Here is a 15,022-nt window from a genome sequence, read left to right as displayed (position 1 = left end):
GAAAAAACAGTGCCTTAAGGGCCTTAAGGGCAATTTGTTCGGCACTGACCAGAGTGCAGCAAAACACTGCTCTGAAGACATACAGGAAACAGGCACATCCTGTCTTGGCACTGCTGGGGCTCAGAATGCTTCTGCCTGAGCCTTGTGAGGAGGCGCTGCACATTAAACCAACACCACTCCACTGCTGCTGCCTTTGCTGTCTGCTGCCAGTGTGCTTGGTTTCAAAGGGCATCTAATATTTCTCTTCCAAGCCAGCTGTTTTCGTAGCAGGAAGTTTCAGTGCAGCATGGCTATTGGCCAGAGAAGGGCCATCCATCACCTGCACTCAGGGCAGTGCACAGGGTGACGGTGTGTGGGAGTCACACAGGCCCTCCACGTAAGGATGAGCACAAGGGCTGTCCAGATGAGCAAGAAGCATGTGATGACTGTGGTTGGGCCATCTGATGTCCCACAAGAAGCTTGCTCTCACCAGGAAAGATGAAACTGATACATGGAGGAGCCTGGAAATTCATTACCTTCAATACTCTGCAGGGGAAAATAAAGTCCTGAAGGGAGAAGCAGGACTAGAAAATGTTCTGCAGCCTCTTTCAGCACAGCTCAGTGAGAGCCATTGCATTCCTTAGAAGTGCCAAGATTGGCTCATTGTGAGAATAGGTTCAGGCCTCAGCAACGGCTGCAGGGCAGAATGAAGCATGGAGCAGAGACGTCCAGCTGCAGTGGGGGAGCCAGGCCACACACTGCCTTTCTTCACCAGCTTTGTTCCAGATCCCTTCCTTGCACGTCCCTCTAGCACACCTCAGCCAGCAAATCCTCCTGTGGCAAAAACTGCCTGTACCAGATCCAACATACCTTACGCTAAATAAGGCAGCTGACAGAATTCTGGGAGGTCCCAGAGACAGAAGTTATAGAAAGGGAGGGGAAATCCAGAAATAAACGGGGAAGGGGCTAATATTAGACACTGCTGGAGATGGAAAAGGAGACCGCAGAGAAATAAATGTGCACCAGAGAAGAAGTTATGCTCAGAAAAGGCCACCTCCTGGGTTCTTACCACATTTAGGGCGAACTTATCCTCTCCCCAACAGTACTTAAGCATTACTGGGTACCAGAGCTCACAGTTTGCATCAAAGTCTCCTGAACCACACTGGCAAAGGAACTGGGAGAAGATAGGGTTCACCACGGCTCCTCTGGACACCTCCACTCAGTGGTGTTCCATGAGTGAGATGAAGCCTGTCTTGCCCACAAGAAGGTGCCCCCCCACTGCCTTTGTATGTAAGACTCAGAAACACACCTATATAGTGACAGGCATTGGTTATACACCTGAGGATACCAACTCCTTCAGTTCCAGTGAGCCCTTTTGTCCTAGAACCTCAGTGCCATCTGGCTGATTACCTTCTGTCCTGCACATCTCTGTGCTCAGCACTGGCAGGGCTCAGCCTTCTCAGAAAGCTGGGACCCAGCGGAGGCCCACAGGACCTGTATTCTGCCTTCTTTCCCAAAGGGATCACCACCACTCTGAGGCTGCAACAGCTTCCCTTCCTCTTTGTCTTCCCTAAAGGGGCTCAAGCTGTGGAACCCAGGAAGAGGCAAGGATGAGATCATCTCCCACATCTCCTACCTTTGCATTTCCTGCCTGCAAATCATGTCCTGCCTGCCCATTAAGGTACAGCACCAAGCTACTGCTTGACTAACAGCTGCCAGAGCCACCTCTGGCATTCCCATCTTTCCTAGATGAATGCCTTCAATACAGCTAACGCCAAAACAGCTCTGGGATCAGCCTCCCGCATGGCCAGCACAGTCAGAAACCCCATGGCTGCCATCACGGGGCTGAGCTCCATCCAAAGCTCACCACAGCCCGACCCAGACAGAGCACAGGAGGGCGAAGTACATAAAGGTAACATTTACTGGGAGATACAGAACTGAGTATTATGAAGGACATACATGGATGGAGGCGGCAGCGGCAGCACTGCAGAGGGCTGCTGGGCCCCCATCCCAGCGCGCTGGGGGAAGGAGCCCACTGCCAGACAGGTAACACAATGGAGATAACTGCGGCATATGCGTTTGTAACAAACAGACCATCGTAACATACATTTCTATGGGATCACATCTAGTGATTATATAAATCCATATAGAGATCGCCGTATAAAAACTTTGTAAAAAATATCTTTAAAAAAAGTGTAAAAATGTGCATTCAAAAGCACGGCCGACACGGACAGCTGGGCTGTAAACATTATACTGAGAGTGTGCTTGTGGGGGGCGCCTGCGCCACCGGGCCCCGACGGGCCTGCCACCGGACGGGGCGCGTCAAGTGTCTGCGGTTCTGCAGCTGGGTTCCGTGCCGAGTGTGCGCCGGGAGCGGCGGCAGCCTCTGGGGATTGGCTCCGGCAGGCCACGTCCCTGCGCCCCACGGGCACTCTGAGGGCTGTGGGGAAGAGGGCCGAGTGGGAGGTCTTCTCCCGCCTCCTCCTTTTCTGTGCACCGTGGGTCCCCAGGGCCACAAACGGGCTGAAGGGCTGTGATTGGGTATCACACGGAGGTTGCCCTCACCCGCGCCACCAGCCCTGCTCCTGGGTTCAGCCACGGAGTAGATGCTTGACAGATTCCCAATCTTCTCTGTCCCCAAATTTTTTTGGTCCATAGTTCCCAAGGAAGCCTACTAGGTCCTGGATGCACCAGGCCTCGGTGCACAGTTCTTCATACGATACGTACATTAGAGACCCCGGAAGACCCCGTGCCGGTCTCCTCCTCCAGTGCCACCTTCACTTCTTCTCCAGCTGCTCCAGCAGCGGATTGGCTTCACTCTCGGGCGTCTTGATGCTGTCTGTCCGAACGATGCAGGTGGGACGGTGCCGGTTCAGCATCAGGATCAGCTGCTGCCTCTCTTGTTTCAGCTCTTCTATCTGGGCCTTCAGTTCAGCGTTCATGAGCTCCAGGCGCTCAGACTCCTAACATGGCAGAAACACAACCATATGTGACTGCTCCATGAGGACAAGGTGCAAAGAGAAATACTTGGCCAACAAGCCACCACTACTCAGCCCTTGCAGTAAAGGAGCAGCCTGAAGACATGCCAAGACATTGGGCTTCTCCAAGCAGCTCCTATCCAGTCCATTACCTTGTGTCAGGTTAAGGAAATAGAGCTATGTCCTCAGACAGGGCTCTGCTGCACTACAGCAGCCCCATGCCTGGCCGCTTTCCACAGTGTGGGAAGATGTTGGGAAATGAACCTGCATTTTCAAATTTTAAAAGGTTTGTCTCTCTGTCTGCAAGGAGCTGCCTTTGTGAAATGATACAGCCATGTCGTTTGCCCATATCCCACCAGCCCTTACCGAAAAGCAAGGCACTAGAAGTGGTTTTTGTCTAGAGGTCACAGAATCACAGAATGGCCAGGGTTGGAAGGGACCTCAAGGATCACAAATCTCCAACCCCCCTGCCACACGCAGGGCCACCAACCTCCTTATTTAATGCTAGATCAGGCTGCCCAGGCCCCATCCAATCTGGCCTTGAACACCTCCAGGGATGGGGCATCCACAACCTCTCTGGGCAGCCTGTTCCAGCACCTCACCACTCTCTCTGTAAAGAACTTCCCCCTGACATCCAACCTAAATGCCACCACCAGAGGGCATCTGGCCTCTGAATGAGGAAACCTCCTGGAATTTGGGCAGGGGGCCAGTGGGCATCCAGCCATCCTGTGCCATGCTCACACAGTGCTCCTGCTCCAGCACAGATACAAAGAGATATCAGAGCCCTGTGCTCTAAGCCCACCTCCGGGTCAGGGCACCCACCCGCTGCAGGAACTCCGTCCTCTCCTTCTTCTTGTTACGACATCGCGCTGCTGCTACTTTGTTTTTCTCCCGGCGCCTTTTCCTCCTCTCCTCTTCCTCATCAAGCTGCAATGAGACGCACAAGTCCAGGTCAGAGTATCAAGAGGGGCATGACAGGAGGCTGGGAGCCCCTAGCAGCCCTACACTACTCTCATCAGTAACATGGTCCCATCCACACCAGTAACCAAGTATGTTGCTGCCAGAACAGCAGAGCTTGTCACATATAGACATCTAGAGGCACCATTCTGAGTATTCAAAGCATCAAACACATACGGGCAGGATGCAAAGACACCTGGAAGAGCTTCCCAGCTGAGCCTGTTTGTTGCCCACTTCCAGTGCACTTCCAGTGCTCCATCCTCAGTGCTGGTCAAGTCACTGGGCCACTTCAGCAAGCTAGGGACAGATGCTGCATCCCTGCTATGGAAGCAGGGCACGGCAGCGCTGCCTGCCATGACTCAGTTGCTCAGCGTAATCTGATTCAAACCACACAGATCAGGCTAATAAGCCCTATGAGTTGAAAACCCATAATCAAAATACTTATGCATTTTTACTACAAAGCCTGTGTAAGTGGCCTATGGCATGCTTACACCCAAGGACTCAAACCAGCTCCTTCTCAAGAAAACTCTGAGTGCCAAAAAGATCTTCAAATTCAGCATCCCGTGGCATTTTGGGACACAGATATAGGAGAAAAAGACCCCATTGTCATTAAAGACCCACAAACAATAATCATCCACATTTGGCCTGGGACTCCGAAATTTGAGATTTCAGAGTGCGCTGCCATGTTCCTACCAAGTGACATCCCACAGCATAATCTTTTCAAATATAGCAGCAGAAACATTTACTATCACTTCCGCAACCTACTTGCATGTTCTTTTAGGCAACTCCAGTTTGATGACAAGGCAGCATCCTCTTTTCTCTAGCACTCCCCAGGTGAGTGTGATTAGAAAGTATCTCCTAGTGGAGCCTTTCACAGCACACACCATTTGAGCAGCCTAATTGCTCACTCTTGGGCTTAGGGACCTCAAATGAAGCTGTAGATCTCCAGTACAGAGGCCACAAAGTGGTGGTGAAAATGAGGGCTGCCTAAGTGTCCCAGACAAAGATACACTGGTGGTATCTGCAGGAAATGAAGGCTGCAAGGGCCATCGTCTAATCCAGGCAAGCTGCTAACATTCTTGTAGTCCGAGTCCCACTAATCAGAATATCTCAACATGACATGCAAGGATGGGATGAAACACTATCTGGGCAGAATTAAGTAAGCGGCATTTCTAATGTTTAGAAGACAATGCCCAAGTTCCATAGCACTAACAGCTTTTGCATCTGCTGTACCTTACTTCCCAAACATTATACCAAATGTGCAGCAAAGTCAGTACAAACTGCACAGATTTCCCACAGTATTGCACTGCAATCACTCCTCTACCACAGAAGTGCGTGGGGTCTTGTGCACTACACTTGGGAGAACCAGGGATGGATCTGCACACCAAAGGCCAGCGGTGGCACTGGAAAAAAAGACCAGGAAAGCCCTAACTCCCTACCTTATAACTGTGCAGCCCTCACTGTCTCTCTGAAAATGCCTACATTTCCATACCAGTTGGTCTCTTCAGTAGCAGTCAACCAACTCTCCTCTGTCCCCTTCAGCTTCCCCAGTACCTCACAAAGCACCAGCAAAGGGCCATGTCCCTTAGATGGGGCCCACAGAGATAACAGAACTTGAACTCTTGCCTCCGCTTTTTGTTGCCCACAAGTTCTGTGACTTAAGAAAGCAGCCTTCTTTCCTTTTGAAACCTCTGTTTCAGCTCAAAATGGTGACGTGGCCCTGGTGCTAGGACTCAGCTGAGTTAGAGGCACAAGGGAAGGTGATAGAGCATCACTCCCCCATAACATGTTGCAGCAATCAATCTGCAGGTGAGCCCTGTTCGTAGGAGGTTTTGTGTTGCCTCCTGAATTGCTCCAGCAAGTAGCATCCAGGACAGAGGCTGGCATCAGTGTGAGAGGCAAGACTGCTGCCTCCAGCCCAGGGAACACATCCTGTGTGGGTTTGGGAGGCAGAGGAGCCTGGCAGCACCTTTTTCCAGCTGCCCCAAGAGGAGCACAGGCTGCCCAGCAAGGGTCCCCACCTCCCCCACACCAGTGCCCAGCACACACTGGGAGAGCTCTGCACGCTCTGCCACAGACAGACACTCCATGCCAGGGGATGCTGCTGCCCACAGCACAGGAGAGAAAGCTGCCTGTCCTCCCTGCACAGGGCAGGGCATGCTGGTGCCCAGGCTCCTTGGGCTCCCACTCCCTGCAAGAGGAAAGCAGCTGCAGGCTGCATTGCAAAACTATGCGTGGGTTGCTTCTTGGCTACTCATGGAATAAGCAGCCACTGCTTCAGCTCTTCTAGGCTTTTGCTGCAAAGCCCGTGCCAGGGACGCTCCATTTGCCGTCCTCGACTCCTTGGCTCCACGGGCCATGCAGGGGAGGAGGAGGCTGCAGGGAAGGTGGAAGTCCAGGGGCTGTCAGTGGATCTCTCCTCATCTTTCCTCCACACAGTGTCTGAGCAAGCAGCTTAGAGCACATTCAGTGCTGTTATGCAGAGCTGGTGGGACTGCATGCCCACCCCCACAGGCACTGAGAACAAGCAGCTGCTGTAGGGCCAGCTCTGAGGTGCCCCAGAGGGAAGGAGCTGTGCCGTTGGAGGGCAGCACACAGCCTAAAGACTCTCTTTGCTCCACAGCACATACAGCCATTTGAGTATTGCACTGTTTGGTGCATGACATGCAGGTACAGCTTTACTACAAGTGCTGCTTTAGTATAGGTATCAGGCCTGCAGCTGCAGCATCCTGACCACGTCCTTTTCCAGTGCTAGCAGATTCCCAGCCAGCTGCAGGGCTTCTCTGGCTATTGCAGATCAAAAGCTGCTAAACGAGTAGCAGACTGGGGCCTCAAACTGAGGGATTTCTGTTTGCAGCCAGTGGGAGATGCAAACACTCAACAGCAGTGAGGATAAAGAAGCCAGCTAAAACGTGAGCCGAGAACACAAGAAAGATGCTGTGCAGCACCAAGGGCTCATGTCCACCAGAGATGGGAGGAAAGCAACGTACGGCCCTCTGATAGCAGTCTTTGGACTCACCTCGCTTTTCACAGGCTGGGGTCTCTTCCCAAGCTTCACCTCCAGGAAGTGGAGTGGTGAGATCATGGCCCCAATGTTGCGGATGTCGGCGTATTTCAGCTCCTCGGCTGTCAGGGCGGTGCCAGGCAGTCCCGTCAAAGGGCCGAGCCCTGGCAGTGCACCGGCCGTCAGGGACGGGTCGGGGATCTGCCCGGGCATCATAGCAGGGGCAGCAGCTCTGCAGGCTGGAGAGAGAGCAGGACATGGCCCGTTACTGCTGGCTCACAGCATGGCACACAATTCCATCAACAGAGGGGTGGCAGCAGGGCTAAGGGGCTGATAGTCGCCCTCTGCTCTGCCCTCCTGAGGCCCCATTTGGAGTACTGCATCCAGGCCTGGGGCCCCCACACAAGAAAGATGTGGAGCTGTTGGAGTGGTCCAGAGGAGGCCATGAGAATGCTCAGAAGGCTGGAGCACCTCTATTATGAGGAAAGGTTCAGGGATCTGGGCTTCTTCAGCCTGGAGAAGAGCAGGGAGCTCAAAGGCAGAAGGAAGACCAACTTTTTACATCTTCTGATAGCAATAGGACAAGGAAGAATGGCTTTAAAATAGAAGAGGGGAGAGGTTAGATGTTGAGGAGAAATTTTTTCATTCAGAGGGCAGTGAGGCTCTGGTATAGGGTGCCCAGAGAAGCTGTCTGTGCCCCATTCCTGGAGGTGCTGAAGGCCAGGTTGGATGGGGCCCTGGGCAGCCTGAGCTGGTGGGGCGGCAGCCCTGCACATGGCATGGAGTGGGGTTCAGGGGGACTTCAAGGTTCCTTCCAACCAAGCCTTTTTGTGATTCTTATTCTTATCCACATGGGAAGTGGCCATTCTTCCCTGGGGATGGCAAAGACAAGGAGTGAGCAGAGCCTGGCTGACAGAAATATATGAATCCTGAGAAGTAGGACATGCTACTGACCTGCAGATTAAGAGAAGAGACCTCAGAGGAAAAGCACCAGAGAAACACAAACTGGCTGCAGTGACTTACAGGATAAACAGTGACGCGGTCCCATGGACTATTGGTTTTGCCAGACCTTTCTCCAGAGAAAATCGTGATTTGCCCTTTACTGAGCGTTGGTGAATGAGTAGGTAGGTAGTGGACAAGAAGCAAACGGCATTATGAGAACCACAGCATGCCTTAGGCTGAGCGCCTTGGACAGGCTGAGCCTGCTGATTTGGGGCATGGCACACTGGGATCAAGGACAGAACAATGAAAAGCTGCTGAGAGAAAAGCCTGCTGCTGAGCAAACATCTTCCAGCACAAACATGAGGAAACAAAGGCTGGAGGGGAAGGGAAACGGAGCAACGTGCAGAAAGCTTCTTCTATCAGAAAAGAAAAAAAGTACAGCTTGGGTGAAAATAGGACTGGAACAAGCTTTGGCAAGTCATTTATAGGCAGAAGAAAGCGGGTTACCAGGAAATGTGAAGAATGACTGGCTAAGAGCTGAAGAAATAAAATTAGATCTAAAATGAGAAGCCTGCAGAGCTGGAGCTGCAGTACCAGCCAAAAAGCAAAGGGAGCAGGTGGCTGTCGGCTACAGCATAAGTACGTCTCTGCTTGCGTAACAGGCGTGGGACACTCTCAAGTGACCCACTTACAACATGCAGAGTCACTTCTGTCCACTCAGCAAGCGTTCTTCTCCCACACCCTCAAAACAACCACATGTCACTGTGTTCCTGTGCTGCTCTGACCAGCCAAACTGATCCCAACACATGTGGGGCAGCAACACCATCCTGCCTGCAACAGGAAGCATAGGGACTCCAGCCTCAGCTCCCGGAGAGTCATGAAGACAGAGGAACTGTCTAACAAGTGGAACTAAGATCCCACAGAGCCTCCATTTGAGGCCAGTCACAACACAGGATTCAACAAGCATCTGTGGAAAGTGATGGAAGCTCTGACAGCAAACTGATAGAGCCAGGAGATGTGTTAAGCCCAGAGCAGTGTGCATTCACCCAGCTCTTTCTGAAGCATCTGCTTTCAGCTGCTAGGAGAGCAGGCAAGGGGCAATGCAGATGTTTGTTTCAGGCACCACAGCTGTGCTAAGCAAGCACACACATGCATTGCCAGGCCAGCTGCCACAGCTTCTCCGCACTGGCCATTCTGGGTGACAGATCTGTATTGCCACCAGACAGCAAACCCTTGCAAAGCTGTGTGTGAGACATGAGTGATGGATCAGTGAGTACAGAACAGCTGAGGAGGAAGGGACCTCTGGGGTCACCTAGTTTAACCCCTGCTAGAGCAGGGTCAGCAGGAGCAAGCTGAAGTGTTAATTACCAGAAACAGAGACGTTACAGATTTCTTGGCACTGGCACATCTTCCTGCCCAGGAGTTTATTTGGTGTATTAATTAATGTCAGGAAACAGGAGATGAGGAATGAATGGAAAGGAAGGACAACCATACAGGTTAGTCCAGAGCACAGAGGCAAATATAAGCTGCACAGCTCCTAGCATAGGTGCCATACAAGCCATCCTTGTGTGACAGAGCAAGGGATTTGCATCAGAGAGTGCTCCTGCTATATGCTGTGAGCTGTCATATGCTCTAACCTGCCACCAAGGAGATTCAGGTGTCAGTGCAAGCTGTCCTGCAAAGCTCAGCAGGCAGCAGTGGGAATCAACAGGACTTGATAATCAGTGCAGTAGTAAGCAAATGCAGCAACATGGTTACCATAAAGAAGCAGTGGCATGCTGTGAGTGGGAAGCAAGCCCTCTGCTTCTCTGGTCATCCTTCAGAAGGGCAGTGCTGGTATGCAGGGGGAACGCTGAGCTAGGGGGAATCATCTGCACAGAGACATGTCAGCCTGACAAGAAGCAGGTGGGAGAGATAGGAGATGAGTAACTTCTGGAGGAAAGTGATACTACCTGAGAAACGGATTCCTGCCCATTTGGCCATAAAAGAGAAAATATCTGGTTGTGACATTTGACCTCAGAAAAGACCACATGTCAACTCAATGAGATTGCAGAGACCTAAAACAACCCAAAACAATAATTCTTCTGCAACAATCTCTCAAGCAGACAGCTGCAATTCCACGTTTGCAGTGGCTGCATTGCACAGTGCCAGGACACGATTGCTTGCAGTGCTACAAACTGCAGCCACCTCCCTGCCTGCCCTTTAGGCCCACATGCAGCTGAAGGCATTCAGAAAGAAGGCACCATCCTGCACTAGGCTGTGCTCCAGGCAGCCAAAGGCAAGGAGGTATGTGCCTAAATCCCTGTCATATGTCCTTCTCATTCACCCCCGACTTGAACAGTTTGGGCATAACAAAGAAATCAGTGGCAGAAGTACACAAATTTCAAAGCCTGCCTCCTGTAAATACTGCATGAGCTGCTTTAGCTCACATTAATCTGGGGCCTTGGTTCACCTTTTCATACGTCTCAGGCTGAGACCTGATTTGAGTCCAGCACTGGATGCTTAAATTCGATCTGGACTCAGTGGACCACATTTAATTCATTGCTTTGCATCACAACACACTGCCAATTGCACCTACATGCTGGGCTGGACTGCGCAGGTCCTCTGCTACACAGAATTCATGGTGACCATAACTTATGAGCTGGCTAATGATTGTGGAAAACACTGCATTTTATCTGATCCACCTTTTCCCTCTGCCTCTCATCTGGTGCCTTGAGACAGTCTGAGTGAAGGAGCTGGCCCAGTACCCACCTGACACTGAAAACTTATCCCAGACCCAGTTACCACATTGTCAAAGCACCATTGCATGCACATGCACATTTGTGTAAAGTAAGCCTGAACTTGTTCAAACGAAAGCATTAGTAACCACCTGGAAGAACGCAAACCTGCATATCAGAATGAGCTGAGAACTAAGTGAGAAAGAAGAAAATTACTCCCCTAAGTGAGATCCTGGTTAGGAGTCAGGAAGCTCAGGAGCACGCTGAGAAGTGCCAAGAGTCAATTTAGACCTTGGAGAGGAATGTAAATCATTCCCAGCAGGGCTGCAACCACAGAATACAGGAATGGAGAGACACCAACTCTGCAGAGCAGGGGCAGTGAGAACTAGCCCAGCACAGCCCCCAACCCAGACACTGCCACTCACTGCTGATCAAAGGGATTCTCTCCACCAACTACTTTGTTCCAACCCAAGTCTCAGATACTTCTTACCTCTAGTGTTATCCAGAAAAGGTGGGAGTTTTGCTTCAATCATGTTAAAAACGCCAAAGTATGTCATTTTATTTAACACTTGCTCTTATATTTCTGAAGCATTGCTCTGGAAGATGCTGATAAGCCTGCCTATAACTCCAGCGTATTTCTATGACATTCACATGTTAAGACAGAAAGAACAGTGCAGGATCTGAGTTTGACCTTCAAGCTGTAGTTTTTCAATAACCAGACTTTGCTGAACGTGAGGAATACAGCTGGTACACTGCCAGTCCATAATTCCTCTCTGGATATTTCCTTGCAGTGTTTGTTATTTCTAGGGAACAAGAACCAACTCACTTCTATGTTCCTCCACTTTCTAACACTGTGCTTTAGCTGGCATTCTTACTGGATCTGTTCTTCTCATAAATTATCATTAACACCAACTTTATTCTCCATACCAAGCAACCTTTCAGTGTCTTCTCACATGAAGAGAGAGAAGTTGTGCCATCAGTGACGCCTATCTTGCTGGTGTCCCACTGCTGAACCACACAATTCCTGCATTGCATCAGCTATGCACTTGCACATAATAAAGCCAACAGCAGAGCAGCGAGGGGAAAGAGAATGTGTGTAGTCTTATATCTGACACTGCAATCCACATGATGCCAGCTGCTCAAGTTTACATTCACTAGAGCTGCACGTTCTGCGCCAATGCTATTTATTATTGTGCCATAACATCTCAAGATGTTCAATAGTCGATGATGAGACAGAGGAGGCCTTCTTAGAATTCCAGCCCAAATGATGAGCAGCTTGTGTCATTCAGTGCTTGCTTCAGCAACTAATCTTACAGCACAGATCTAGACAGCACGATTCCATGGCTCAACATTCAACTCGTACTGCTTCAGCTCTGCTCCTACAATCCTCATCCCAGCAAGTGCTGTAACGGGGTCTGACCTTTGGCCAAATTGTCTGTAAACACTCCCAATTACCACAGTCACTTTTGCATCTTTGCTTTGGAATCGCTCTCTCTCTGATCTCAGACCCACACTCTATTGGCAAGTTCAGTTATTTTAGCTGTGCTCATATCTCTAAAAAGCTGACAGCAGTACAGTTTCCTCTTCTCACCTTTCTTACTGCATCTTTCAGTGATGCATGATTCTGTCCTTTCTCCCCAGCCATGCCTTTCCAGTCGTTTGATACCAGCTGATTCAGCACTTTGCTCAAGGCAGCACACAGTGCTCCCCGTATTCCTCCCACAGCCAGGGTCTGGCCTTTCCTGGGATCAGCTGCCCTGTGGGAAGGCCTTCACTGAGCTGATGCCGTCCCACACCTTTGCTCAGCACTTCAATGACACTGTCCCTGCATCCACTCTTGTTCTTTTCCTACAGTTCAAATCTTCATTTGCTTGAGGGCTTTGTTTTGTGTTCTTTTTCTCCATGCTGATTTTGCTGCTGCTTTTTTTGGTGATTCTAAGGGTTGTTGTTTTTTTTTTTGTTTGGTTTGGTTTCTTTCTTTTTTTTTTTTTTTTTGAAGGAGCTGACATTAGCACAGCAGTTACAGCATAAATCTGATGAGCGTAGGCACAATCCACGCAGCCCAGGTCCCTGAGGGCTGTACTCCACGTGCTAGCCTACATTCGTGCTCCTCTGCCACCTCTTCAGTGCTATTATTACCCACAGACTAAACCCGGCACAGGAATGGCCACCTGTGCGAAAGCCATACATTCATTTCCCCATACAGAAGCAGCCTTAATTTGTATCCACCGGATCCCAGGACCACTCTATGCACCCTCGCCCACCCAAGTGTGCTGTTTGCTCCTTTACAAATCCGCTGCGACTGTTGTGTCATCGTGCAGAGAGGACCACAACATCACAAAGCATTTTGACAGCCACACTTCAATTTAGATTGCTATTGCTGTCTTATCAGCCCTGACAGCTTTCTCAGTGACGGTGGGAGCTATTTACTATCAGATTTTCAGCCTCTTGTTAAGATGCTGGCTATAAGTCACAGTTTCTTCCAACACAAGCTGTACTGCATTCTGACATCTGCAGTGGTTGAACCAGGAACCATTCCCATGCCCAGTCCAGCTCATAACACTGCCAACCTGGGCTTTTGCCACTCAGTAAATACCAGCATGGTTCTCTTCAACAAGAAGCACAGCGATAAGGCCAAGCCTGCCCTGACAGCCCTCCCTGCTGCCTGCCCACTGCTTCTAGCCATGCTCCACCTGGGTGTCTGCCACTGCCTAGCAGCTGCCATGCACAGGAGATCTGCCAAAGTCCACCAGCCACCACACAAGCATCTTTGATCTCTTCATCAGTACATTAGCACTTCCCATACTATTACCATTTGTACATACAGCCTTGGAGCATCTACATCACAGCAGTCAGCCCTTCACCTGCTCATGGCCAACAGGCAAGTACTCTGCTCTGGAGATGAGAGGTAATGCTGCCATCCATGAGAAGCAACATTTGGGCTTGGCTTTTCTGTCATTTTTTACTATTTTTGCTCCTGGCTATAAAGTTTGCTCGGTCTGTATGTACATTGCATCCTTCCAGTTCCTTCCCATTGGCAGAAGGATGATTTATATGAAAGCCCTTTCCTGACATGCCCAACTTCTCATGCCTCAAGAATGCAACTTTCTAAACAAAGACAGAGCAATTTGCTATTGCTTGCTCTGAACATGCTCACTTGCTTCTTCTCATCTGGGCACATCTGGCAGGGGAGGCTGCAGGGGGCTGAGGGTCACTGGAGCCCAGAAACACTTTCACTTCAAGGTTCATCACCCATTGTGAAGCACCACAGAGCCGAAGGCAGAAAACCACTACCTCACATTCCCAGTGCCAGGAGTATGCAGCCACTTTTTCCTTCAGTTGTCTAGAATGCGAAGTGCTCCCATTCCCAGGGGACTAGGACCTGCACAGCACGCCTGGTTTGATGTAGGCTGTGGGGTGACAGCACTGCTTGGCTTCTCCTCATCTGTATTTTTTAAGAGCAGCAACTTCCAGTGTCAAAGGCCACACTCATCAGAATCAAGGTTATTTGCCAACCATCAAAACACAACAGCAGCCAAGCCCTTTGGTTGTAACCTGTCCTTTCAGCTGTCCATGTTCTACTGCATGCAAGCATGGCCTTAACCATCACTGTGCATTTATTCACTCATCTGCTGAACCCAGTGATGCAGAGGAACCCAACACCTGCACTGTCCCAAAAGCACTGCAGAGACACCCATTGGGTTGAACTGTGCCTGCCCCCCTCTCTAGCAAGGCTACCGGATTAATGAGTGTTACACAGCATCCAAAGAATTTCCCCCTTGTCTGAACACCAATTTGAGGCATGGCAACAGTATGGCTTACCAGTTCAGCATGCCTCTTCTGCGAGCCAGACACTGCAGTGCCACGCTGCCACCATGCTTCACTTCTATCTCCAAGGGACAAAGAGCTCCTGCAACCCAGCCCTGGGTTTGCAAGGCCAAAGCAGCACCTATGCCCCTCTCAGGCACCTCCAGCTGCCCATCCAGTTGTTCCATCCCATGGGTAACCCTGCAGAGCAGGCAGAGTACTGCAGGGTCTGTGAACACCCTACTGAGTAACACCTCACCCTAAACCACTGAGCTGCTGCAATCGGACTGCAGGGCCTCGATGCTAAGGAGAGGAAGGATCTTTGAAGGGCAGATCCTCAGGAGCTGGAACTCTAAACCCATTTCTTGAGTGGGAAAGGCCTGGCTCAGTTCTGAGCACAGAGTTGCACGCAGATAGCAGTGTGAACACCCAAGTCATTCCTAGTCTGTGACTAGACTGTGAAAAGCTTTCTGACAGCAGCACAGACCTTGCTGCTTCCCTGCTCTCCTCCATCAGGGGGGCACCCATCTCCCTGCACCATGCCAGGGGCAGCCCGGCACACACAGCCTCCTGCCGTGCCGCAGCACCCCCCAGCTGCACAACACCACCCGGCCCCACACCTGTCTGACGCTGTGACT

General features: G+C 50.7%; 1 protein-coding gene across 3 annotated transcripts in view; it reads right to left on the bottom strand.

The window, feature by feature from the left end:
• Nucleotides 1-1,882: 1,882 nt before the first annotated feature.
• Nucleotides 1,883-15,022, bottom strand: part of JDP2 (Jun dimerization protein 2) — a 39,602-nt gene continuing 26,462 nt past the window's right edge. For all 3 annotated transcript variants that reach the window (XM_090141393.1, XM_090141394.1, XM_031593905.2), the window contains exons 2-4: nucleotides 6,934-7,157; nucleotides 3,780-3,884; nucleotides 1,883-2,942 (exon numbers count right to left, since the gene is read on the bottom strand). In XM_090141393.1, coding sequence (XP_089997519.1) covers nucleotides 2,757-2,942; nucleotides 3,780-3,884; nucleotides 6,934-7,134 — 492 coding nt within the window. In that variant the 5' untranslated portion in view covers nucleotides 7,135-7,157 and the 3' untranslated portion in view covers nucleotides 1,883-2,756. The remainder of the gene's footprint in view (nucleotides 2,943-3,779; nucleotides 3,885-6,933; nucleotides 7,158-15,022) is intronic.

The sequence above is a fragment of the Phasianus colchicus genome, chromosome 5 (assembly GCF_987193195.1).
Source record: "Phasianus colchicus chromosome 5, bPhaCol1.hap1.1, whole genome shotgun sequence".
Lineage (NCBI taxonomy): Eukaryota > Metazoa > Chordata > Aves > Galliformes > Phasianidae > Phasianus > Phasianus colchicus.
Note: the sequence above shows the minus strand (reverse complement) of the source record. Positions and strands in the feature narration are given on the sequence as shown.